Source organism: Eurosta solidaginis, chromosome 4, assembly GCF_040869045.1.
Source record: "Eurosta solidaginis isolate ZX-2024a chromosome 4, ASM4086904v1, whole genome shotgun sequence".
Lineage (NCBI taxonomy): Eukaryota > Metazoa > Arthropoda > Insecta > Diptera > Tephritidae > Eurosta > Eurosta solidaginis.
The window spans coordinates 187091853-187118808 of record NC_090322.1 but is presented as its reverse complement, the minus strand read 5'-3'; the positions used below and the strand labels follow the sequence as shown (position 1 = coordinate 187118808).

Here is a 26956-nt window from a genome sequence, read left to right as displayed (position 1 = left end):
GGCACATTCGCGAAACATTTCCTCCCTCTGCTCGCTTGCATCGTCCAATCTCTTCAATAGATAGCCCAACAGAATCGTATGAGTCCCGGGGCACAGGGACATCGAGGGAAACTGCGTTGGAGATGAACTCGTTGGCGAGGTACGACAGGGCAAATTCTTCCTGACCACGAACGCTTGGGTATGCTGCTTGCCACATGCAAACTAATGCTAAAATCGTACATCCACAGTCAAGCCTACGAAAGATGGCTACAAACACCGGGGTGTCGGACATCGAAGGAAGCCAGGCTAAAATGGGATCCTAAAAGATCACGTCCCGAATACACCCTAAGTAGGGATAACGTTTCCACAGTTATAGGAGTACTAACTGGGCACTGACTTATAGGTGGGAATGCAGAAAGGTTAGCAACACCTTTATCGTCGTTGCAGCAGGAGTTGTAAAGAGTATAAAGTGGAGGAAACGATGGATCTGGAAAATCTGCGCAAGGTCGTGGCGTGTCACATCAAGGACTTAGTAGCATTTCTCAGTTCCTCAAAATGGTTGAAGAAGAAAGGTGTCTTTTTTTTGTTATCACAATGGGCTTATTGTCGCTGGATGTGGTTTGCCCTCGGGCATCCACTTCAACATGACCTACATATACGTCTTCTTCTTATCACAAAACCCGGTTCTTTATCAGAATAAAGGGATGCCATTAGAAATGTATTTTTATTGGCAGTGCAGTTCTTTGTGGGATATTTCAAGCTCAGTGTGCAACATAGGTATGGGTTTTAGATTTTAGTCGCTTCTTGGGAAAGACATGTCTAACCGCGGGTATATTCCACTCAAGCCTCGTAGCCCCGCTTAAGAACTACAACGCGAAATTTTGGCAATGATACTATGATGACCTCAAAATGCAGCTAGCTCCCTGACTCCCAAGTCTAGGTATGTTTGTTATAAAATAGCATTTCACACACTATTTCAATCGGCTCATCATAAGTAATCCACTTTTTTTATAGCTATCGTTTCCCAGACTGCATGCCTGATTGATTTGCTTGTAAACAAAAGATTTTTTTGTTATTTCACCTGAGAATCTTCGAGAATTTAAGAGAAAATAATATGTGTACTATGTACTTTTGTATACTGTACATACGTATATTAGGGTACTCACATTTAAAGTGGTTGTTAATTTTCTTTGTTCTACCTAAAAATCGGATTCCTTATAGCAAAAAAATGCAATTAAATAGGGTTTTTCGAATTTTCGGAACTTCAACTCTCCAGTTCTATAACAGAAAAAAAAAACACTATTAATCAAGCGGCATTTGTGGACTGAATACACATAGATCACGTCCGGCGGCATTTAAATTGTGTTCACTTACCATAGGTTAGGTTAGGTTAGGTGGTAGCTGCCTCACTTGGACAACACGAAGGTCCGTTGTGATACCACATACACCAAAAATAACAGTGACTTAGATCTAGCTACTTAGAGAATCGTTGAGTAGCAACGATAAAGCTCCGAATGATACCGATCCCAACATTGGATAAATCCCCGCGAGATCCAAGTGAGTCGCCACCGAAGTACTTTCGCCTAGTTCTGGCAAAAGCTGGGCAATTAAGCATAAAGTGATTTGGTGATTCCACCTCATCGTCCTCCATACAGCTGCAGCAGGATGGAGTTTCCAGTATATTGAGACGTACCGCATGGATACCCATCGGACAGTGCCCTGTACAAAACCCCAATGACCATTGATAGGTGAGCCTTAGTGAACCCAATTATTTCAGCAGATCTCCTGCGATCCACTTTCGGCCGGAAATATCTTGCTACCCAGCGGAATCCCGAAATCCCTACAGCCATCTTCATCCGGTTCAGTTGTACCGATGCGGGCTAAGAGATTCGCTTAACAGTTACCCGGGATATCACTATGGCCCGGGACCCAGAAAATCTTAATTGTAAAATAATTCGATGCAATCGCAAGCGAGGTTAGGCACTCCCAGACCACCCTCGATCGCACTGTAGTTGAGCTCAAGCCCTTGATAGCCGCTTGACTATCAGAGTAGATGTTAAATTCCCTAACCGTAGTTGCACTGGATAGCATTCCATCCACCGCATCCTTAATCGCAGCAACTTCCGCTTGGAATACACTGCAGTGATCAGCCAACTTAAACTTGCGGCTTACATTTAGCTCTTGACAAAAGTCCAGTGCTTTCTACCAGACCAGCACCCCATATAGCAGAATCGGTTTGACCACCATCTCATAAAGCCAGTTTACTACTCCTGGCGAGAGTCCCCATCTTTTTCCGATAGCCCCTCTGCAGCAGTACAAGGCAACGGCGGCTTTCCTGGCCCGATCTTCCACATTGGGTCTCCAGGACAGTTTCTTGTTCAAAACAAATCCCAAATATTTAACCCTATCAGAAAGTACCAACGGTACCCCCAATCGAGGGTGTTCTGAAATCGGGCATCTTATATCTCCGTGTAAAAAGAACCAATTCCGTTTTTCCCGGGTTAACCGCCAATCCACATGATTCAGCCCACCTAGCTACAGTATCCAAGTAGCCCTGCAGAACATCGCGTAGGGTGCCCAGAAATTTGCCTCTGACTAGGATAGCGAGGTCATCTACATAGGCAACCACCCGACAACCATTGGTCTCCAGCTCCACAAGAAGCTTCGTGACTACCACAACCCAGAATAGAGGAGATAGGACACCCCCTGTGGCGTGCCCCTGCACACCTTCCTCTTAATTATGGCTCCTCCCACCCCGCTGCGACAATTCTGCCGCATTGAAGTTTGTTAATAAATTCAACCAGAGCCGCCTCGACTCCTAAACCCACCAGAGCTCTTTCGATTGCCATTGCTTTCTTACCATTACCGATTTCGAATTTTTATACTCAGCTGAGCAGAGCTCACAGAGTATATTAATTATGTTCGCATAACGGTAATCCGTAACGGCATAAACTAATCGAAATAGATATAGACTTCTATTTATCAAAATGATCTGGGCGAAAAAAGAAATTCATTTAGCCATGTCCGTCCGCCCGTAAACACAATAACTTGAGTATATTTTGAGGTATCTTAATGAAATTTGGTATGTAAGTTGCTGGGCACTCATCTCAGATCGCTATTTAACATGAACGAAATCGGACTATAACCACGCCCACTTTTTCGATATCGAAAACTTCGAAAAACCGAAAAAGTGCGATAATTTATTACCAAGGACGGATAAAGCCATGAAACTTAGTAGGTGGGTTGACCTTATGACGCATAATAGAAAATTAGTAAAATTTTGGACAATGGGCGTGGCACCGCCCACTTTTAAAAGAAGGTAATTTAAAAGTTTTGCAAGCTGTAATTTGGCAGTCGTTGAAGATATCATAATGAAATTTGGTATGAACTTTACTAATATTACTATATATGTGCTAAATAAAAATTAGCAAAATCGGATGAAGAACACGCCCACATTTTAAAAAAAAATTTTTTTTAAGTCAAATTTTAACAAAAAATTTAATATATTTCCTGTATATAAGTAAATTATGTCAACATTCAACTCCAGTAATGATATGGTGCAAAAAAATACAAATATAAAAGAAAATTTCAAAATGGGCGGGGCTTCGCCCTTTTTATTTAATTTGTCTAGAATACTTTTAATGCCATAAGACGAAAAAAAATTTAGCAATCTTTGTGAAATTTGGTAAGGGCATAGCTTCTATGAAGATAATTGCTTTCTGTGAAAATGGGCGAAACCGGTTGAAGCCACGCCCAGTTGTTATACATAGTCAACTGTCCGTCTTTCCGCTCGGCCGTTAACACGATAACTTAACCAAAAATCTATATATCTTTACTAAACTTAGTTCACGTACTTATCTGAACTCACTTTAGCTTGGTATTAAAAATTGGCGAAATCCGACTATGACCACGTCCACTTTTCGATATCGAAAATTTCGAAAAATGAACAAAATGCCATAATTCTATACCAAATACGAAAAAAGGGATGAAACATGGTAATTTGATTGGTTTATTGACGCAAAATATAACTTTAGAAAGAACTTTGTGAAATGGGTGTGACACCTACCATATTGTAACGAATTTAGTGCAACCTTCTACTAACGTTCGAATCACTAAACTTTTGAATAAATAACTCTACTATTCAATAATGCAAAATGGCCTTTATTCAAGTACTTTTAAAATAACACTTCTATTGCTCGACATATAGCGTGCTTAATCAAAACTGATTGTCGTGCCTCTACTGTTGCTGCCTTTTATACCCTGTGATTTCTCGTTCGCATACTTCTAGACGGTTCAAGAATTTACTTAGTTAGTGCTATAAAATTATAACTACAGATGCACGTGTATATCTTCTCATATGCCCGTGTATATGTGAGTGACACTTCCACAGATAATTGCCTACTTTTGGGAGCATCTCAGATAAGATATATGCATGTGTTTGTGCGTCTCTTCTCCGCTGCTCGTATGGACATATGGGTAGACATAATGATTGATTTGTTGATGTGCATACAAGTCACTGCTGAGTATCGGCTTAGAGATGATAGTACCCCTTAGTGTTGCTAGTATTCGTCACAATATTAAGTAGAAGAATATGAAAAAGTTCTGCAGGGCGAAATCCAAAGCCCTTGGAATCATGACAGAAATACTGTTCGTGGTATTACATATATAAATAAATTAGCGGTACCCGACAGATGATGTTCTGGGTCACCCGATATCTCGAAAACGCCTTCACATATACAACTAAGATTCACTCCCTTTTAAAACCCTCATTAATACCTTTCATTTGATACCCATATCGTACAAACACATAATAGAGCCACCCCTGGTCCACCTTTATGGCGATATCTACAAAAAGCGTCCATCTATAGAAATAAGGCCCACTCCCTTTTAAAATACTCATTAACACCTTCCATTTAATACCAATGTCATACAAACACATTCCAGGGTTACCCTAGGTTCATTTTCCTACATGGTGATTTTCTCTTATTTTGTCTCCAAAGCTCTCAGCTGAGTATGTAATGTTCAGTTACACCCTAACTTAGCCTTCCGTACTTGTTTTTGATAATATTTGAAGTAGTTTTAACTGCTTTGAATAATTTTGGCACTGCTTCTGGGTCAGTTAAAACTATTTCGGTATGACCTCGGACCTATTTCGATAACTTTAAGAAATTATAATGAGATCGTTTCGGAACTACTTCGTCACTGTATCGTTACCATGTCTGTTTCGAGAGTATCAGGGAACCATTATAGGAGTGTTTCTGTTATTGATATTAAATTTTTTAAGTACTTATTACAAGGCTATCAAAAATCAGCAATATGTTTAAACGGAGAGCACACCGAGAAAACATCAACACATTCAAAGTGTACCATACAATCAAACACAAATACAATAATCGGACCAACAGGTATATCAAACGATACCAACAAATAACCAAACAAATTACAAAACTATCCCAGTCGACCAAGTTTTTGGAGAGGTGCAAGCGGAGCGGACTAACACCGAATTTTATCAGTGATGCAACAAAAACGATCATGTACATCATAAGCAACAACACCAGCAGCAGCAGGATACCAAGTAAGTTCACCAACAGAGTGTCCACATATATTAGCAAAGTGCAAATAAAATTATTAAACATCATAATATGTATCAAACATGAACTCCTAAGACAAAAAAGGAGGGAATCGGAAAAAATGAAAACAGAGATTTCTCATATACTTGACTTGCATCACTCAACAAAGTTTTTCGACAGTGAAAATGTACTTCTGGACAAACTTACCAACAATATCAAAAAGACACAAACCAACAAGTACGAAAAACTAAGACAAAAAGAAATGGAAAAATTAAATATTAGGGTAGTCCCACAATGGTTTCGAAACCTAACACCGATAGAAATCCCACACAACATACAGTGGCTATTATCCCTTGGCCCAAAATACGCCCTTGCGTCCGATAATGAAAAGTTTCCATTGTTTAAGTTTATAGCAGACGGGGAGAACATCATACATACTGTAAAAGATAGAGATATGCAAGAAATAGCCAGAAATAATTTCACGACACTAATACAGGATCACTTAAAGAAAAAGACGACTTCATTCCGAGACAAATTTATATGCCAAACCTTAGAAGACACAAAACGGTTCCTCAAACAAAACAAACAGTTAATCATACTTAATGCCGACAAGGGCAATGTTACGGTTGTCATGGACAAAACAGAATACGACTCAAAAATAGAGACGGTAGTCAATGACATCTCTACCTACAGGGTTTTAAAACGCGATCCGACTAACAAATTACAGGAGAAAAACAATGAATTAGTACAACGAATGTTCTACAATGGCAATATAGATGCCCAAGAAAAGAAATTTCTACTATGTAAAAACGCAAACACACCGAGAATTTACGGATTACCAAAAATCCACAAAGAAAATATACCTGTACGGCCTATATGCTCCTCGATTGACTCCCCGTCATACTTACTTACTTACTTAATTGGCGCTTAACCGTCTAAACGGTTATGGCCGTCCAACAAGGCGCGCCAGTCGCTCCTTCGCTCCGCCAACCGGCGCCAATTGGTCACACCAAGGGAGTTTAAATCGTTTTCCACCTGGTCCTTCCAACGGAGTGGGGGCCGCCCTCTACCTCTGCTTCCATAGGCGGGTTCCGATAGAAACACTTTCCTGGCCGGAGCATCATCTTTCATTCGCATAACATGGCCTAGCCAGCGCAGCCGCTGCGTTTTAATTCGCTGGACTATGTTGATGTCTGCGTATAGCTCGTACAGCTCATCATTAAATCTTCTTCGGTACTCGCCATCGCCAACGCGTAGAGGTCCATAAATCTTTCGAAGAACTTTTCTCTCGAACACTCCCAAAGCCGCTTCATCTGCTGTTGTCATGGTCCATGCTTCTGCCCCATATAGCAGGACGGGTACGATAAGTGACTTGTAGAGTATGATTTTCGTTCGCCGAGAGAGGACTTTACTTTTCAATTGCCTACCTAGTCCAAAGTAGCATTTATTGGCAAGATTGATTCTTCGCTGGATTTCAGTGCTGATGTTGTTGCTAATGTTGATGCTGGTTCCCAAATAAACGAAGTCTTTTACTATTTCGAAATTATGGCTGCCAACAGTAGCGTGGTTGCCAAGGCGCATATGCGCTGACTCTTTGCTCGATGACAGCAGGTACTTCGTTTTGTCCTCATTCACCATCAAACCCATCTTTACCGCTTCTTTTTCCAGCTTGGAGTAAGCAGAACTAACAGCGCGGGTGTTTAGGCCGATGATATCAATGTCATCAGCATATGCCAGTAATTGCACGCTTTTATAGTATATTGTTCCAGTGCGGTTAAGTTCTGCAGCTAGTATAATTTATAATATGTCGTGAAAATTCTTGAAAAAGTTACTATGTCGTCCAAGTATAATGCTAAGGACTCGGCAGAATTTAAAAACAAAGTGGGGGGCACGTACATATATGATGATGAATGCTTGGTGTCCTTCGACGTAGTCTCCCTGTTCCCAAGCATTCCAGTTGATGTGGCCTTGGAAATCATTTCTTCAAAGTGGGATGAAATAAAAGAGTACACAACGTTAACAAGGGAACTTTTTTAAACGATTGTCAAATTTTGTATAAAGGAGAATAGATATTTCAAATACAATGAAAAGATATATGAACAACGGACAGGAATGCCCATGGGTTCCCCAGCCTCCCCGGTCATAGCAGACATCGTCATGGAAGACCTGCTAACAAGATTTGAGATGGAAGCCAAATGTAAACCACGCCTACTAACTAAATATGTAGATGATTTATTTGCGATTGTCAAAACGGATGAAGTAGAGGATATGCTGAAGGAACTCAACAGCTACAACAAGAACATCAGATTTACAGTGGAGGTCGAAAAAGACGGTCAACTACCATACCTTGACACGCTAATTAACACGCACAACAATAAAATATATTTTGACTGGTACAAAAAACCCACAGCTTCGGGAAGATTAATCAACTACAACTCACACCATGAAAGGAAAACAATTTTAAATACAGCCAAAAACTTCATCAGTAGGGTACTCACTATTAGCGACAGAATATACGACGGAAAGAATATTGCGATTATAAAGAACACTCTAGAAGAAAATGAATTCCCCAGTAATCTCATCAACAAACTCATACGAAATTTCAAAATTAGAACCTCTAATGATGAGGTAACACGTGAAACGAAAAGTAAAATATACAAGTCTATAGTATATGTTCAAGGAATATCGGAGAGAATAAAGACATCACAATTATATGATAAAGAGAAAATTACACTAGCGTTCACATGTAACGTTACGACAGGTTTACAGCAATACTAAGGACAGAATCTCGAAAGATGAGAAATCCAACATCATTTATAAAATGCCATGCAACGGTGACGGGTCCCACTTATGCGATAAGGTATATGTGGGGACAACCAAATTAAAGCTAAAGACAAGGATGTCCGGTCATAAGTCCAATATAAAGCTTAGAAACAATGCTTCGGACAATAAGACGGCCTTGACAGCGCATTGTAAGGATACTGGTCACTATCCTGACTTCAAAAATGTTTCTATTTTGGATATTGAGAAACATTATAATAAGCGTTTTACTTTGGAAATGCTCCATATTATGAGCACGCCTAATGATAAGAGAATGAATTTTAAAAGCGACACCGACCAATGTGCATATGCATATCGACATCTATTGCTGAAACAACAACAAAATGCAGTGCAAGCTTCACGGTGCTCAGCAAATTCAAACAGCGTCCAGCCAACATCCAGCTAAAAATCTATCCAATGACAACAACTAAACACCATAGTTATGGCTCATGCATTTTTTCTGTCTTATTGTTCTTTGTCCTATGTATTATTGTTATTGCAAAAATTTGTTTACACTTGCGGTATTTTCTATTGTTTACTTTCGTTCTTATGCTTTATTTACTTAATTTTTGAACATCTGATCAGTCGATCAAACATAGTCATATGTGTAAGTTCCTTTATTATATACCTATATGCAAAATAGAATATTATTCTAATAGTCCTTTTTTCTATTTGTGTTTGACAGTCCTGAAGATGATTTCAGACTGAAATCGAAATATCGACGAAGTAAAACTAAAACACAACTTTAAATATTGTGTTTTATTTAACTAAGGCCTATCAGCTCATTAAATTTTTTACAATAATAAGTACTTACAAGGCTATCAAAAATCAGCAATATTAGAGAAAAATTACAAAGTTTACAAACAGCGATGGTTACTAGGACATGTTTCTGCATTTCACTTCTTCATCAGCTAGCTCCTCGAAAGCTTATTAAGAACTCGAAATCTCCAACAATACTATAGACTAGCCTTTATCCACTCAGCCATATGAATACCCGCTCGGTTTGCAATTGGTCTCTAAGAGTTGCCTTTGCTAAACTCTTGGAGCGCATCTATAATTATTCCATACCATTAGATTAAAAAGCATATAGAATAGGCACTTATGTACCTAAATGGTTCATAAAGGAATAGCAACAAAAAGGAAACTCTGAGAGACCAATTGCAAAGCGATCAGCGGGGCTGAGTGGATAAAGGCATCTGCCTTTACACTAGTCTAAAGTATGAATGTTGGAGATTTCGTGTTCTAAACTCAGCTCCCGAGAAGCTAGCTGACGAAGCAGTGAAATTCAGAAACATGTCCCAGTAACCATCGCCGTTTTTAAACTTTGTAATTTTTCTAATATCAACAAAAACAATTGTATAAAGCAATATGAGCATATCTCGCTAATTAAATACAGATTATAGGACCATTTGGAGTTGTTTCCGGAGCGTTTCGGCATTACTTTGACTCAGTATTATATCGTGATTATTTTGGAACTACCCTGCGACTTTTTAGGGAGCATATTGGGAACATTCAAGGCCTTTTTCGTTAATACTTCAGAGATATTGGAGAGCCATATTGTAATAGTTCCCGATTTTTTTGGTGGGAAATTGTTGATGGGCCGTTTTAAATTTGACTTCTGTACAAAGTTTTTAAGTATCTTCCCGGGAAGCTAGAAACATGAAGTTATGAATGTGATTCAGAGGGACGCTCTCTGCAACAACTAAGATTAAATGTTCGGCTAGAGGCGCATGGATCGATGTATTAAGAACCATTGCACGGAAGAGGAGGAAATGGGTCCTGGGTTCAGGTCCCGGGAAAAGCAACATCCAAATATTTTAGAAACAGTTTTTCCAACCGGGTTTCTATCGGCAGTGCTTTGGTAAATAATCTGCTAGAAGAAGCATATCAGTGAAAGTTCGTCTGCCATGAAGACGCCGTTCGCATTCGCCATAAAAAATGTTTCCTCCGTCGCGTCAATTTGTCGGGAAAACTAAAAATAGCACGATGCCGATCGCAACAAAAACTCACTCTAAGGTATTATATTATTACAAGAATGGTCGGTAGACTTTGTTCTGCGCGAAAATTGGTTTGTCTACATGCAAAGGGTGAGACTCGCTTCACCTTTTCTCGCTCTATTGGATTTTCTCTCTTTTTTTTCCACATAAGTATATGGGGTTAGAATGTCTGTTTCAGTTGACCAAGGAGATTTCCGTGTCTTTGATTTTATTAAACAAATTATAGCTTCTGCAAAAAAAATTTACCTACATATCTTCTTGCCACGCCCTCCTTCTCTCAATGTTTGATCCCTGTCTTTCTTCGCATCTTCTCCCTTTCACTTTTTCGATTTTTCTCTCCTGCTCTACTCCCACTTTCTTTCCTTACCTCGGTCAATTTTTCTTCATCTTCTTCCCATCTGTTGCTTCCTCTCCTTCCTATCGTCTTCTCGTACTTTCTCCATTTTCCATCCCGACTATATTTCCTCTCCCTTACCCTCTCTCTATATTTCTTCTCCTTTCTATTTCTTCCCCACTCCAATTCGCACTCCTATCTCTTCTTTCAATTTATCTCATTTTCTACCTATGACTTTTCGTATAACCCCCCTTTCCCTATCGATCATCTTCTTAACCACCGTTCCTTGTTAAACCCCTCACTATATATTAGAAATGGGTTGACATATGAAACTTACTTAAATCCACTTACAAAGCGCTCGGCCGAAAAGAAATTGTCCCAAATATTAAGCTTTTCCTGAGGGAAACCCCTGTACTAAATAAAAAAACATAAATAAGAGTTTTTCAAATCGGTCGGCCGCTGGTCTCCTTCTCGGAGATAAAAGTTTTTCAAATATTAGCTAGGCAAATTTAAAGCGAATCGTATCACATCACACACTTTCTGGAATTAAAGGTTTCTTAAATATTAACTTGGTCAAATGGGAACCCCTGTACGGAATTTGAAGCAAATCGCATCATAAATTCGATTTTTTGGAAGAGGTCGGTCAGTTGTCCACCTTAAGCATATCAATGGAACTGTTAAAATAACAGATTTCCGTCAACATTGCAATCAGCAGGCGCTGTCGATACGACAGAGATTTCTGTGGCATGATAGCCATAAGAACAAATTAGAGAGCGACGTGAGTGTAAGTTTCTCTTTAAAATTTGCGTGAAAGTTGTTCGCTGTTGAAATGACCAATGAAATCAGTTTTTTTTGAACAGAAAAAACAGGTAGATTTATTGACAATGTGTCATTTTTACAGAATATTGTTAAATTTTCTTCTGTTGAAATAACTAAACAAATTTGTTTTCTTGTAAAAAACACTGGTCTGGATTAACCGTAATGCGATCAATTTTATTGAATGTCGGTTAATTCCAGAACAACAAACCTGATTTGTTGATTTCACTAGCTTCATTTCTTTCGGTGTATTGAGATCATTATTAATAATGGAAAATATCTGGTAACAATTATCTAACGAATTTTGGGGAATTCCGCTTATTCCAAAATCTTCTGCTAACGTTCGAATCGCTAAACTGTTGAATAAATAACTCCAATATTCAATAATGCAAAATGGTCTTCATAAGACTACTTTGAGAGTACTTCACAATAACACTTATACTTCACAACCAATAGTGTGCTTAAATCCAAACTGATTTGTCATGCCTCAGCTTGCGCTGCTTTTATACTCTCGGTTTCCTCGTTCACCCATTTCTCCTAAGGTCTAGTAATTTCGCGAACTGCATGCTTGGTTACCAACCATATACATGTATGTTTGTAGTTTGTAGCCATATGCGTGTGCGTATGTGAGTACTACTTCGGCTGATGATTACACGTGCTTGTGAGTATCTCTCCGTTGCCTTGTATATATGTGTAAATGATGATTGATTTGTTTACGTACATACGAGTGGCTGCTTAGTATCGGCTTAGTGATGCTAGTATCGCTTAGTGATGCTAACATTCGTCACAATAATATTGTCGATAAGTAATTATAAAGTGGTTTCACATATAATATTGCAATGGCAATATAATATAATATTATATATAATATTCCAGTGGCCTTGCAGATGTTTTCTTTCACCAAAACTAAAGGATAGCATCTTTAAATACAATTCTTCTCCTTTCGAATGGCGTTGAGTTTGTTCAAATTAATTTTTTTTGGTGTAGGAAGATTTAGAAACTTGAAAATTTCAAAATGCGATATCTCAGCGAAAAAACATGATATTTGAGCAAACTGTACCCCATTTGAAAGAAGAAACTTGTATTTAAAGATGCCATCCTTTAATTTTGGTGAAAAAAAAACATCTGCAAGACTACATAACCTCAAATATGGGCAAAACGGTGTTTTTTGCACTTTCAGGTTACGATAAGCTGATAGAGCTGATAGAGCAATTCTGAGGTCAGATTTGGATTCAGCGCATCATAAACCTTCGGAAATACATAGTCTGGTTTCTGGGTCTGAATGTTGGTTAAATTTTGTCGGCTTGTGTTATCTGTCTGAAAAAATGCCTATTAACTATAATGAATAAACAATTTTACTTAAAAACAGAATACCGCACGCAATTTAAAATTGTTTACGGTCCTACAGAAAATATTTTTAGGAAATATTTTTTTTGATATACCCAGCAAACACATTCTCTATTTTTTGTTGGAACGTTTTAAAAAGAGCGTAATCTCGGATCGATAAAATTGTTAGAAGACTAGTAATTGAGTGAAATATTATTTGAAAACTTGGTCAAATTCAAATTTTTTGGTGCGGAATCGAAGGCCGCTACGCAGGAAGGGATAAGTTCATTATATTACATGACACTTTTTGTTTAAATTAATGGTATAATAAGTTCTAAAATATGTAATTTACATAATAAAGGAAACAACAGCAAAATACCATAATAACACACACAATTAAAATGTGACTCCGAAACTTATTCTACTAAACTACTAAGTATGAATAACTAAAAATAGAGGTCTGTAAAGGATCAACTGAAGCATTTGCAATATACTCACGCTCATAACGCACGCAAACCTACACATACGCACAAAAAAAATGCATTTAAGAATTTTACCATTACGTCGGCGTCAACGAGATTGCATCAGCCGCAACTTCACATATCCGAATCCTTTCAATTGGCTGCATTGTCTATGTAGCACAGTGTTGTTGGCGCCTTTAATTATATTTCTTCTGCTGTGCCAGTTAAGTATAGATTTAGAAAATAGTTCGCGTATGTTGGTGGCTGCTAGCCAATCGGGCATATATATAGATAATGGCGTGGATCAAACGATAATGCATCGCGTTTTGGACGAATATGATAAAATGGATGCGTCTTATGAGATTTTAGAGTTTTTGGGTCTATCTGAACGCCCACGGCGGAAACATGGACATTTATCTTTGAGGTAAGTGAAATTAAATTTGTAATTACAAATAATAGGACCTACTTATTTTAACCCTTCTAGGGGTATTAGACAAGTAGACACGTCCGAAAAATACTTTGTTCCATTTGAATAAGCTCTTCCTTTTTCTCTCTAAATCTTCCTTTACATTCCTTTTCGTTTCTATCCCCCCAAATTTTACTTTTATAATCCTTTACCCACTTATCTTTATTTTTATACCTTTCATGAAAATGAAATGGTATATTAATTTCGTCACGAAACCGAAAATTGTAAGTCCTTAAAGGAAAATAGATAGACCCACCATTAAGTATACCGAAATAATCAGGTTGAAGAGCTGAGTTGATTTAGCCATGTCCGTCTGTCCGTCTGTCCGTCTGTCTGTTTGTATGCAAACTAGTCCCTCAATTTTTGAGATATCTTGATAAAATTTGGTGAGCGGGTGTATTTGGGTGTCCGATTAGACATTTGTCGGAACCGACCGGATCGGACCACTATAGCATATATCCTCCATACAACCGATTTTTCAGAAAAAGAGGATTTTTGTAATATCTTACCCAATTTAACAGATTGAAGCTTCAAACTTCACCATATACTTTCGTATATTGCACGTATTGTTGCCTGAAAAAATTGATGAGATCGGTCGTATATATAGTATATATCCCATACAACCGATTGTTCAGATAAGGAACTTTTCGTAATTACTGCCTTATTTTAAGAGATAGAGGCTTCAAATTTCAACGAATGCTTAGGCATATAGCATATATTGTTGTCTGAAAAAATCATAAAGATCGGTGGTATATATAGTATATATATGGTGGTATATATAGTATATATATATAGTATATATATATATATATTTTCGCAAATTTTAGCCCCATTTTAACAGCTAGAAGCTTCAAATTTTACCGAATACTTACGTATATAGCATATATTGTTGTCTGAAAAAATCATAAAGATCGGTGGTATATATAGTTTATATATGGTGGTATATATAGTATATATATATAGTATATATATATATATATTTTTGCAAATTTTAGCCCCATTTTAACAGCTAGAAGCTTCAAATTTCACAGAATACTTACGTATATAGCATATATTGTTGTCTGAAAAAATCATAGAGATCGGTTGTATATATAGTATATATCTCATACAACCAATTGTTCAGATAAGAAACTTTTCGCAATTTCTACCCCATTTTAACAGCTATAAGCTTCAAATTTCACCGATTGCTTACGTATACAGCATATATTGTTGTCTAAAAAAATCATAGAGATCGGTTGTATATGTAGTATATATCTCATACAACCGATTGTTCAGATAAGACACTTTTCGCAATTTCTACCCCATTTTAACAGCTATAAGCTTCAAATTTCACCGATTGCTTACGTATATAGCATACATTGTTGCCTGAAAAAATCATAGAGATCGGTTGTATATATAGTATATATCTCATACAACCGATTGTTCAGATAAGAAACTTTTCGCAATTTCTACCCCATTTTAACAGCTATAAGCTTCAAATTTCACCGATTGCTTACGTATATAGCATATATTGTTGTCTGAAAAAATCATAGAGATCGGTTGTATATATAGTATATATCTCATACAACCGATTGTTCAGATAAGAAACTTTTCGCAATTTCTACCCCATTTTAACAGCTATAAGCTTCAAATTTCACCGATTGCTTACGTATATAGCATATATTGTTGTCTGATAAAATCATAGAGATCGGTTGTATACATAGTATATATCTCATATAACCGATTGTTCAGATAAGAAACTTTGCGCAATTTCTGCCCCGTTTTAACAGCTAGAAGCTTCAAATTTCACAAAATGCTTACGTATATAGCATATATTGTTGTCTGAAAAAATCATAGAGATCGGTGGTATATATATTATATACTTCATATAAACTGTCATTTTTGCCCCTTTTTTACGGCTAGAAGCTTCAAAATTCATCAAATTTCATCAAATAGTTACGTTTACGTCATATATTTTTGAAAGACGTGATTCGTAGTCATAGTTTTTACATGCAGACCACAAAAAACGTGAAGCTTTGCATCCCCACACAGATTACCTACCTATTTTTATACCTTTCATGAAAATGAAATGGTATATTAATTTCGTCACGAAACCGAAAATTGTAAGTCTTTAAAGGAAAATAGATAGACCCACCATTACGTATACCGAAATAATCAGGTTGAAGAGCTGAGTTGATTTAGCCATGTCCGTCTGTCCGTCTGTCCGTCTGTCTGTTTGTATGCAAACTAGTCCCTCAATTTTTGAGATATCTTGATAAAATTTGGTGAGCGGGTGTATTTGGGTGTCCGATTAGACATTTGTCGGAACCGACCGGATCGGACCACTATAGCATATATCCTCCATACAACCGATTTTTCAGAAAAAGAGGATTTTTGTAATATCTTACCCAATTTAACAGATTGAAGCTTCAAACTTCACCATATACTTTCGTATATTGCACATATTGTTGCCTGAAAAAATTGATGAGATCGGTCGTATATATAGTATATATCCCCCACAACCGATTGTTCAGATAAGGAACTTTTCGTAATTACTGCCCCATTTTAAGAGCTAGAGGCTTCAAATTTCAACGAATGCTTAGGTATATAGCATATATTGTTGTCTGAAAAAATCATAAAGATCGGTGGTATATATAGTATATATATGGTGGTATATATAGTATATATATATAGTATATATATATATATATTTTCGCAAATTTTAGCCCCATTTTAACAGCTAGAAACTTCAAAATTCACCGAATACTTACGTATATAGCATATATTGTTGTCTGAAAAAATCATAGAGATCGGTTGTATATATAGTATATATCTCATACAACCGATTGTTCAGATAAGAAACTTTTCGCAATTTCTACCCCATTTTAACAGCTATAAGCTTCAAATTTCACCGATTGCTTACGTATATAGCATATATTGTTGTCTGAAAAAATCATAGAGATCGGTTGTATATATAGTATATATCTCATACAACCGATTGTTCAGATAAGAAACTTTTCGCAATTTCTACCCCATTTTAACAGCTATAAGCTTCAAATTTCACCGATTGCTTACGTATATAGCATATATTGTTGTCTGAAAAAATCATAGAGATCGGTTGTATATATAGTATATATCTCATACAACCGATTGTTCAGATAAGAAACTTTTCGCAATTTCTACCCCATTTTAAAAGCTAGAAGCTTCAAATTTCACCAAATGCTTAAGTATATAGCATATATTGTTGTCTGATAAAATCATAGAGATCGGTTGTATATATAGTATATATCTCATACAACCGATGGTTCAGATAAGAAACTTTGCGCAATTTCTGCCCCGTTTTAACAGCCAGAAGCTTCAAATTTCACAAAATGCTTACGTATATAGCATATATTGTTGTCTGAAAAAATCATAGAGATCGGTGGTATATATATTATATACTTCATATAAACTCTCATTTTTGCCCCTTTTTTACGGCTAGAAGCTTCAAAATTCATAAAATTTCATCAAATAGTTACGTTTACGTCATATATTTTTGAAATACGTGATTCGTAGTCATAGTTTTTACATGCAGACCACAAAAAACGTGAAGCTTTGCATCCTCACACAGATTACCTACCTATTTTTATACCTTTCATGAAAATGAAATGGTATATTAATTTCGTCACGAAACCGAAAATTGTAAGTCCTTAAAGGAAAATAGATAGACCCACCATTAAGTATACCGAAATAATCAGGTTGAAGAGCTGAGTTGATTTAGCCATGTCCGTCTGTCCGTCTGTCCGTCTGTCTGTTTGTATGCAAACTAGTCCCTCAATTTTTGAGATATCTTGATAAAATTTGGTGAGCGGGTGTATTTGGGTGTCCGATTAGACATTTGTCGAAACCGACCGGATCGGACCACTACAGCATATATCCTCCATACAACCGATTTTTCAGAAAAAGAGGATTTTTGTAATATCTTACCCAATTTAACAGATTGAAGCTTCAAACTTCACCATATACTTTCGTATATTGCACATATTGTTGCCTGAAAAAATTGATGAGATCGGTCGTATATATAGTATATATCCCCCACAACCGATTGTTCAGATAAGGAACTTTTCGTAATTACTGCCCCATTTTAAGAGCTAGAGGCTTCAAATTTCAACGAATGCTTAGGTATATAGCATATATTGTTGTCTGAAAAAATCATAAAGATCGGTGGTATATATAGTATATATATGGTGGTATATATAGTATATATATATATTATATATATATATATATATTTTCGCAAATTTTAGCCCCATTTTAACAGCTAGAAGCTTCAAATTTCACCGAATACTTACGTATATAGCATATATTGTTGTCTGAAAAAATCATAGAGATCGGTTGTATATATAGTATATATCTCATACAACCGATTGTTCAGATAAGAAACTTTTCGCAATTTCTACCCCATTTTAACAGCTAGAAGCTTCAAATTTCAGCAAATGCTTAAGTATATAGCATATATTGTTGTCTGATAAAATCATAGAGATCGGTTGTATATATAGTATATATCTCATACAACCGATTGTTCAGATAAGAAACTTTTCGCAATTTCTACCCCATTTTAACAGCTAGAAGCTTCAAATTTCACCAAATGCTTAAGTATATAGCATATATTGTTGTCTGATAAAATCATAGAGATCGGTTGTATATATAGTATATATCTCATACAACCGATTGTTCAGATAAGAAACTTTTCGCAATTTCTACCCCATTTTAACAGCTATAAGCTTCAAATTTCACCGATTGCTTACGTATATAGCATATATTGTTGTCTGAAAAAATCATAGAGATCGGTTGTATATATAGTATATATCTCATACAACCGATTGTTCAGATAAGAAACTTTTCGCAATTTCTACCCCATTTTAACAGCTAGAAGCTTCAAATTTCACCAAATGCTTAAGTATATAGCATATATTGTTGTCTGATAAAATCATAGAGATCGGTTGTATATATAGTATATATCTCATACAACCGATTGTTCAGATAAGAAACTTTGCGCAATTTCTGCCCCGTTTTAACAGCCAGAAGCTTCAAATTTCACAAAATGCTTACGTATATAGCATATATTGTTGTCTGAAAAAATCATAGAGATCGGTGGTATATATATTATATACTTCATATAAACTCTCATTTTTGCCCCTTTTTTACGGCTAGAAGCTTCAACATTCATCAAATTTCATCAAATAGTTACGTTTACGTCATATATTTTTGAAATACGTGATTCGTAGTCATAGTTTTTACATGCAGACCACAAAAAACGTGAAGCTTTGCATCCTCACACAGATTACCTACCTATTTTTTATTTTATATTTATCTTAAAAATCGTTTAGATATGTTCAAATTTCACTAAATGCTTACGTATATAGCATATATTGTTGTCTGAAAAAATCATAGAGATCGGTTGTATATATAGTATATATCTCATACAACCGATTGTTCAGATAAGAAACTTTTCGCAATTTCTACCCCATTTTAACAGCTATAAGCTTCAAATTTCACCGATTGCTTACGTATATAGCATATATTGTTGTCTGAAAAAATCATAGAGATCGGTTGTATATATAGTATATATCTCATACAACCGATTGTTCAGATAAGAAACTTTTCGCAATTTCTACCCCATTTTAACAGCTATAAGCTTCAAATTTCACCGATTGCTTACGTATATAGCATACATTGTTGCCTGAAAAAATCATAGAGATCGGTTGTATATATAGTATATATCTCATACAACCGATTGTTCAGATAAGAAACTTTTCGCAATTTCTACCCCATTTTAACAGCTAGAAGCTTCAAATTTCACCAAATGCTTAAGTATATAGCATATATTGTTGTCTGATAAAATCATAGATACCGGTGGTATATATAGTATATATCCCATACAACCGATTGTTCAGATAAGAAACTTTGCGCAATTTCTTCCCCATTTTAACAGCTAGAAGCTTCAAATTTCACCAAATGCTTACGTGTATAGCATATATTGTTGTCTGAAAAAATCATAGAAATCGGTGGTATATATATTATATACCCCATATAAACACAATTTTTGCCCCTTTTTTACGGCTAGAAGCTTCAAAATTCATCAAATTTCATCAAATAGTACCGTTTACGTCATATATTGTTGAAATACGTGATTCGCAGTCATAGTTTTTACATGCAGACCACAAAAAACGTGAAGCTTTGCATCCTCACACAAAGTACCTACCTGTTTTTTATTTTATATTTATCTTAAAAATCGTTAAGGTATGCAGATCTGTTCACTATATATTTCTTATCTTATACATTCGATTATTCGGAGATTACGAACGGGATAAGATTATTGTTCAGCCCCATTCATGAAAGGTATGAAGTCTTCGGCACAGCCGAAGACAGTCCCGTTCTTACTTGTTTTCTTTCAATTTCGTTCGCGAAAGGTCATTGATCTCTAAAAAGCCTTTACGGAGATATGACGATAAATGTTACGACCCAAGAGAAAGTGTGATCAGAATAAATTTTTTTTAGACTGATATGTAAAAAAGTTTATCAGGCTTGTTCCCGTTTTCGAATTCTATAAAACACTAGCTTTACCCGGCGTACGTTGTAACGCCCGAGATCGAATTAATGTTGCGTTATTTTTTCTGTTTTGTTTGTTGAATTTTGTGCGCATATTTGGTGAAATTTTCGTTTAAAACATTTTATTATTGTATCTTATTGTAATACAATATTTTTGGTTTTTTCGTTCGGTGCAAATATAAACAAATTTTTTGGCGTTCCAACTCTAGAGCAAGCAACATATAGCTGGCCATGGAAAAAGCATAGACTCTCTAAATTTAATCCTGCAACAGTAAGCGATTATAATTGCTTTATTGATTGTAATTGCAAAAGCAAGGCGTACAGAGAACTGTGAGCGCTTAAAATTGAATGGAAAATCTGTAGGAATCATTGGGATCCGTTGTATGAGCACATCTTCACCTTTGCTTTTACCGCTGATGATTGTTGCTTCGATTACATTCGGCATTAATAATTTTTTTGTAAATGTAGGAGCAGCTTCTAATACAATAAGGAATACAAATATCTGCATGTGCCGTAAAAATCGAAACATCACGGAATTCAGAACTCCCAGTAATAGTTTTTTCTTTGATCCAATTGCAGGTTTAGAAATTCTTAAAATAATTCAAACTTTGAACAAGTCTGATTTAAGTGGCAGTGACAACATTTCAAATAGGACCTTAAAAAGCATAGCTTTTCATATCGTTGATATTTTAAAGCATATATTTAATTTGAGTATAACCTCCGGATTTTTTCCAGAAGATTTAAAATGTGCTACCGTGATACCGCTATTCAAAAAGGGAGATAAAAAAGACAAGAATAATTACAGGCCTATATCCTTGCTATCCTCAATCTCAAAAATCTTTGAAAAGGCAGTTAAGACTAGGGTGTTAACTTATCTCAACAAAATTAAATTTTTTAGTCCCAAGCAATTTGGTTTTATGTCAGGGCTTTCAACTGAAAATGCTCTTTTAGACTTTTCTTCCTTTATACATAAGGCGATTGACGAAAAAATGTGTTGCGTTAGTCTGTTTGTAGATATTACTAAATCACTTGATATGGTGGACCATAATATTCTACTGAGTAAGCTGAGCTCCGCTGGTTTTCGTGGCAACGTTTTTAGTTGGTTTAAATCATACTTAACGAATAGAATTCAGAAAGTTGAAGTCGTAAATATTCAAAGTGAACCCAGACCTATTACCTTAGAGGTGCCACAAGGCTCGGTTCTTGGACCTATCTTCTTTCTAATATACATTAACTCACTATTCTCGTTGCCATTTGTTGGTAAAGTAACGGCATTTGTAGATGACCTTGCCATTGCATATGGATCTACAAATGAATTTAATCTTTTTGCTGATATCAATCACGATGTTTTTATGCTGAGGTTTTGGTTTGCTAGCCACAAACTCGTGGTAAGCAACAAGGCAAAGTTGATTGTATTTTAATCAATGCGGAAAGGAGTTACCTAGAAACGATATTTTCTTTCACGGCTCTAACTGTATGCGGTTTCGTATGTGTTCAAGTAATTGCACTCATCAAAACTCTGCCAACACCTTTGACGAGACAATGAGTTGTGACAGTAATTGCTTTAAAATTGATTGTAGTCCCTAACTTTAAATATTTAGGAGGTATATTCGACCAAGACCTAAGTTGGTCATCACATATTTTTGCTTTGAAATCGTACATGTTGTCAGCGGTTCGTTCCTTCTTTAACCTAAAAAGGCTGTGCTCAAATCGAGTGTTGGCATTAATATATCATGGGCTTGTCCACTCAAAATTACAATATGAAATCAGTTGCTGGGTGGAGCGTATGCTAGTAAGTTAAATGCGCTTTTAATCCTACAGAAGTGCTTTATTCGAAAAATGTGTAACGCAGACCGTCTATCACACTCTATGGATCTTTCAAAAAATTAAACATACTTCCCATTCGACACTTGTACTATTATAAAGTTTTGAAATTTTTTTGGGTGGGTATTCACAAATCCCGATATATAACCCTTACAGCCTAAGAAGTAGACCGTTATCAAATGTAAAAATTCCTCGTTTTTGGACCACATTTTTCCGTAACTTTTACACAATCGTGTCATGTAAACTGTATAATAAATTACCTGCTGTAATACAACTCATTAGAAAACTTTCTAAGCTTATGAGGGAAGAGAAACGGTGGCTACTTGGTTTCAATCATGAGGGTGTAGAAATTCTGTTGCGACGCATCGTATAAATTCCGTTATGTAATATTTATGAAGTTTTTAGCTTTATATGTAAGTACTTTGTCATTTATAGTATTTATTTTTATTTAATATAGTATTTTTTTTATTTAAAATAGTTATTCTCTGGTCTTTACTTTAACTAGGGATTGTAGCAATTATATCTTGTGATTATTATGCGCCCCACAAGCATTTATAATTATATTTAAAGGAAATGACATTTCCACTGCTTCGTTTTGATCGAAGGAACCTATAGCCAAAATTTGGTGATGACTGAAGTGGGAAATACGTTTCTATACGGAACACACACACAGAATTTGATTTCGTTTTTATACGGAACACACACACAGAATTTGATTTTTATAAAAGATTCAGATAGACTGAAGCTAACAAATTTTTTTAACGGCGGCAGATTACTAAACGTCCCAAAGGAATAACAGCCAAACTCAACCATACAGTCAAACTTTAGGTGTTAAAATTCCATTGGTGTGTACGGCAGCCATAGTTCGAAAAATTCCATTTGTAGGGAAGGTGCCACGCCCTTTTTTCCAATTCCACATTTTACTGGAGGTATTAAGAATTAACGTCATATAGCTCCTTACCAATTTTCATTATCCTACCAAGTATGATATATTCTATTTGCCCCCTTTTTCCCAATTCCACATTTTCTTGGTAGTGTTAAGGATTGACCTCATATAACTCCTCACTGAATTCCAATGTTCTGGCATGTACACCTTCAGAGTTATGCAGTACCAAAGATTTCATTTGTATGGGAGGTGCCACGCTCCTTTTATATATCCAAATTGTTTTTAGCCTAAAACCTTCCTGTTGATCGAAAGAACCTATAGCCAAAATTTGGTGATGATTGAAGTGGGGGAAATACGTTTCCATAGCGAACACAGAGCCACACAGAATTTGATTTTTATATGTAGATTGTGGATACACAAGTGTGATAACTTCTGCATAGACGTCAAATTACAAATAGGCCCGATCACCTGATTTTTAATTGACTATCGTAGTCTCATCCTGTATCTCTTTCTATCACCCGCTAAAGATAGCCAGCGTTATGCACCGTCATATTGAACATCCTTTCAAAACGCTGCCAAAACGCTAAGAATTAGCCATATTGAACTTCCTGCCAGGCAGTTGACGGGTAAGATATCACACTTGTTTTATCCACAATGCTCAAAAATTTCAATAATTTTTCAAACCAATTAAATTAAAATTTTTTTTTAGTTGTGATGGTAGCACGACGTCAATATCTGTTTAATTGTCAGGTAGTAAATATGGCGACCGACAACTTACAATGGAATTACATTCTTTCTTATACCATGGTGAAATATTGCTTTGTTTTCCGAACACTCTTGGCATATAGCTCAAGTTTCATCATATCGGAGTCATAAGAGATGGATCACAGAAATTATCATATTTCTGAGGCTTTATTTGTTTCACCTATTTCTTACTCATATAGAATTTCTAAATTAAAAGCGATCCGACAATGTTTGAGGAGAAGTTTATTTTATTACTTATTTTGTTTTGTTGATTTTCCGACAGGGTGGATAAATGATGTATATTGGACCGATTTTCCGTCATCCCTTGTCAAATTTGGTTTCGAGACAAACCAGTTTCGGCGTTGTACCATCATCAGTGTCGATTTATAGTTCGTAGGTACATGACCAGGTATTGTCGAAATTTATGCTTGTATATATTTAGTTATGTGTATGTGCTGTGTGTTCATTCAGAACCGAGGGTGGGTTTTACTGATCGATTTGTGTGGCTGACTGAGGCAGGTAAAAGTCCGCGATTTTAATCGTTTGACCTTCTTTGTGGGTTTGTTGTTTTTGTGCGTTAATCGTTTTGTGTTTGTCTGTTGAACCTGTGTGATTACTTTATTTCTTCTAAACAAGTTTTAAAGGTTTGAATATTGTGTCAGAAATTGTGTTTATCTGTTCGTTTATTATTCTACCGTCCAATGTTTTCTGTTTGTAGATTTCCATGTTTTCGAGTACGTTGAGACGTCGGCATTTGCTTGTATGTGAAGGACCCTAACTGTTTTATTAATGTTTGCTGGTGGGGAACATTCATTTTCGACCGTGTGATTCGCGAAGTTAGACTCTGGTATAAAGTTTGGATTCCGTGTTTTTTGTTGTAATCTCTAATGTGTTCTCTGAATCTCGTTCTTATTTGCCGTCCTGTTTGTTGTTGTTGTTGTTGTTGTTGTAGCGATAAGGTTGATACCCGAAGGCTTTGGAGAGTGTTATCGATATGATGGTCCTTTGCCGGATACAAATCCGGTACGCTCCGGTACCATAGCACCATTAAGGTGCTAGCCCGACCATCTCGGGAACGATTTATGTGGCCACATTAAACCTTCATCCATTCCCTCCCTCCCTACCCCCAAGTTCCATGAGGAGCTTGGGGTCGCCAGAGCCTCGTCTGAAACAGGATTCGCCGCGGATAGGTGAGGTTGACAATTGGGTTTGGAGAAGCTATATATTGCGCTGGCAACCTGAAGGGCTGCTAAACGGATCCTCTGAGTTAGTGTTAGTTCTTAGTTTTCGCCCTAGATTGTTTGATGTTTTGAATGCTGTGTTAATGTTGTATTTTTTAAAGAAATTTGCCAATTTATATGTTGCATTTCCAGTATATGTCATAGACGTCCAGGTGTTATTATTTTCCTTTTCATTATTTCTTTTTGGTTCTCCATGCGTTCTTCTGAGCTTATCTACTAGTGCTTTTTTATATCCGTTGTTTGCTCTTCAAGCTCTCTCTTATATGCCTCTTGTGTAAGAGGTGTTCTTTCAAGTCTATGTACCAAATGCCTTAATGCTGCATTTGCTGCGTTGGCTTTCTATATATGTCATAGTAAATCTTTTGGCAAATTTATTAATATTTATCCGTGAGGTCTAGATAGTTAGTTCCTCCGTCTTTTTCGGTTTCCATTGTAAATTTTATATTTCCGTGCTGCTTGTTGAGGTAATCCAGCTTCGTTATTAGTAGTTAAAACGCATATTATGTCATCCAACACTTCCATAAAAATGGCTGAAGTGGGGCTTCCCATTCCTAGACCGTTTGTTTGTCTATATATTTTATTGTTGAATTGAAAATAGTTTTGACGTAAAGTGGTTCTTAGCGTATTTGTGATTTGCATACTTTTCACTTTGTTTTTTGTATTATGAACTATTGTGGAGCTAACTATGTCCAAAGTCTGCGATAGTGGTTTTGATGGGTATAAATCTTTTATGTCAAAACATACCAATTTGCTGTTCTTTGTTAGTTCTACGGTCTCAAGTTTCTCTATTAGTTCTGTTGTGTTAGCTATTGCATATTCGTTCCTTAGCTCCAGAGTATCTTTCACCTTTTCACGCCTCATTGGCGTGTGCGGATTACAATATTTGATTCATTTATGTGACATATCTTTTTGTGGTGTACAGTGAGAAAAATTTCTAATATATATGCTTTTATTTACATATGTATGTATGTTTACGTTTATCGGGCTCCATTTCGTCTACAATTTGCATTGATTTGATATTGTTCGTTAACAAAGCGAAACCATTGTTTTAATTCTAGAAATTTATGTATGTGCATTTATTTGCTTTTGCGAAATTATTTTGAACCTTAATGAAATGTCGCAAAAATCTCAAATTACTGAAAAATCGGAGCAATGTAAAACATTTTTGAATGAATAAGCATAAAGACAAATAGAGCACAGCTACGTGTGGATGTGTGTATGTAAAATACCTGTGCGACATGTGAATGGATTTGCTCAAATTTTGAAAATTCTAGCATTACAGGTATAACCGGCTGTGCTAACAAATTAAGCTTTTATTTACTTGCGAACTTAACAGGGCCGGATTAACAAGTAGGCAGAATAGTCAGTTGCCTGGGGCCCCCGATTTTAGGGGCCGCCGAAAAATGAAAAAGACTTCTAAAATTTTCTTACAAACATAAAATTCTAGAGAGTGAAAGAAAAATATAATCAGAACTGAAAATAAATTTTACTCAAATAAATAAAACTCAATTGACCGCATTCAAAAGGCGACGACCAACGAACAAGACAAGGTTCCCAAAAAGGACATTTCCGACTCATTTGACAAATTGCTTTAGCGTGCAAAGAAGTGTATCGAAGTGAAAGGAGAGTATATTGAATAATGAAAAAGAATTACCTCAAAATGTACACTGGTTGCTTTTATTTTGAAAAATTTCGGTTATTTTTGGAACAGAGTGTAGAAGCCTTCAACTCTATTTTTACTGCTATGCGTTCAGTGAGTAAGTCATTGCAAAGTGAAAAAGCAGATTTGCAACCATGTGCTTTTTTGTACGGATCGTTAAAAGGGAGTTTAGTTTCATTCCAATTATTACCTTGTGTAGGTTATACAGATCGTAAAACGTACTCGTCGTAGGAAAAAACAACCTAATGACGGAAATGCTCCA

The 26956-nt window shown here is 36.2% G+C and overlaps 1 protein-coding gene across 7 annotated transcripts in view; it reads left to right on the top strand.

Moving 5' to 3' along the window:
- The window catches only part of LOC137250775 (protein 60A-like), a 49481-nt gene that overhangs the window by 8774 nt on the left and 13751 nt on the right, over positions 1–26956 (top strand). For 6 of the 7 annotated variants that reach the window (XM_067784208.1, XM_067784207.1, XM_067784204.1 and 3 more), the window contains exon 2: positions 13204–13727. In XM_067784208.1, coding sequence (XP_067640309.1) covers positions 13381–13727 — 347 coding nt within the window. In that variant the 5' untranslated portion in view covers positions 13204–13380. Of the gene's footprint in view, positions 1–5318; positions 5555–13203; positions 13728–26956 lie in introns of those variants that run through there. The other variant, XM_067784205.1, reaches the window with a different exon arrangement.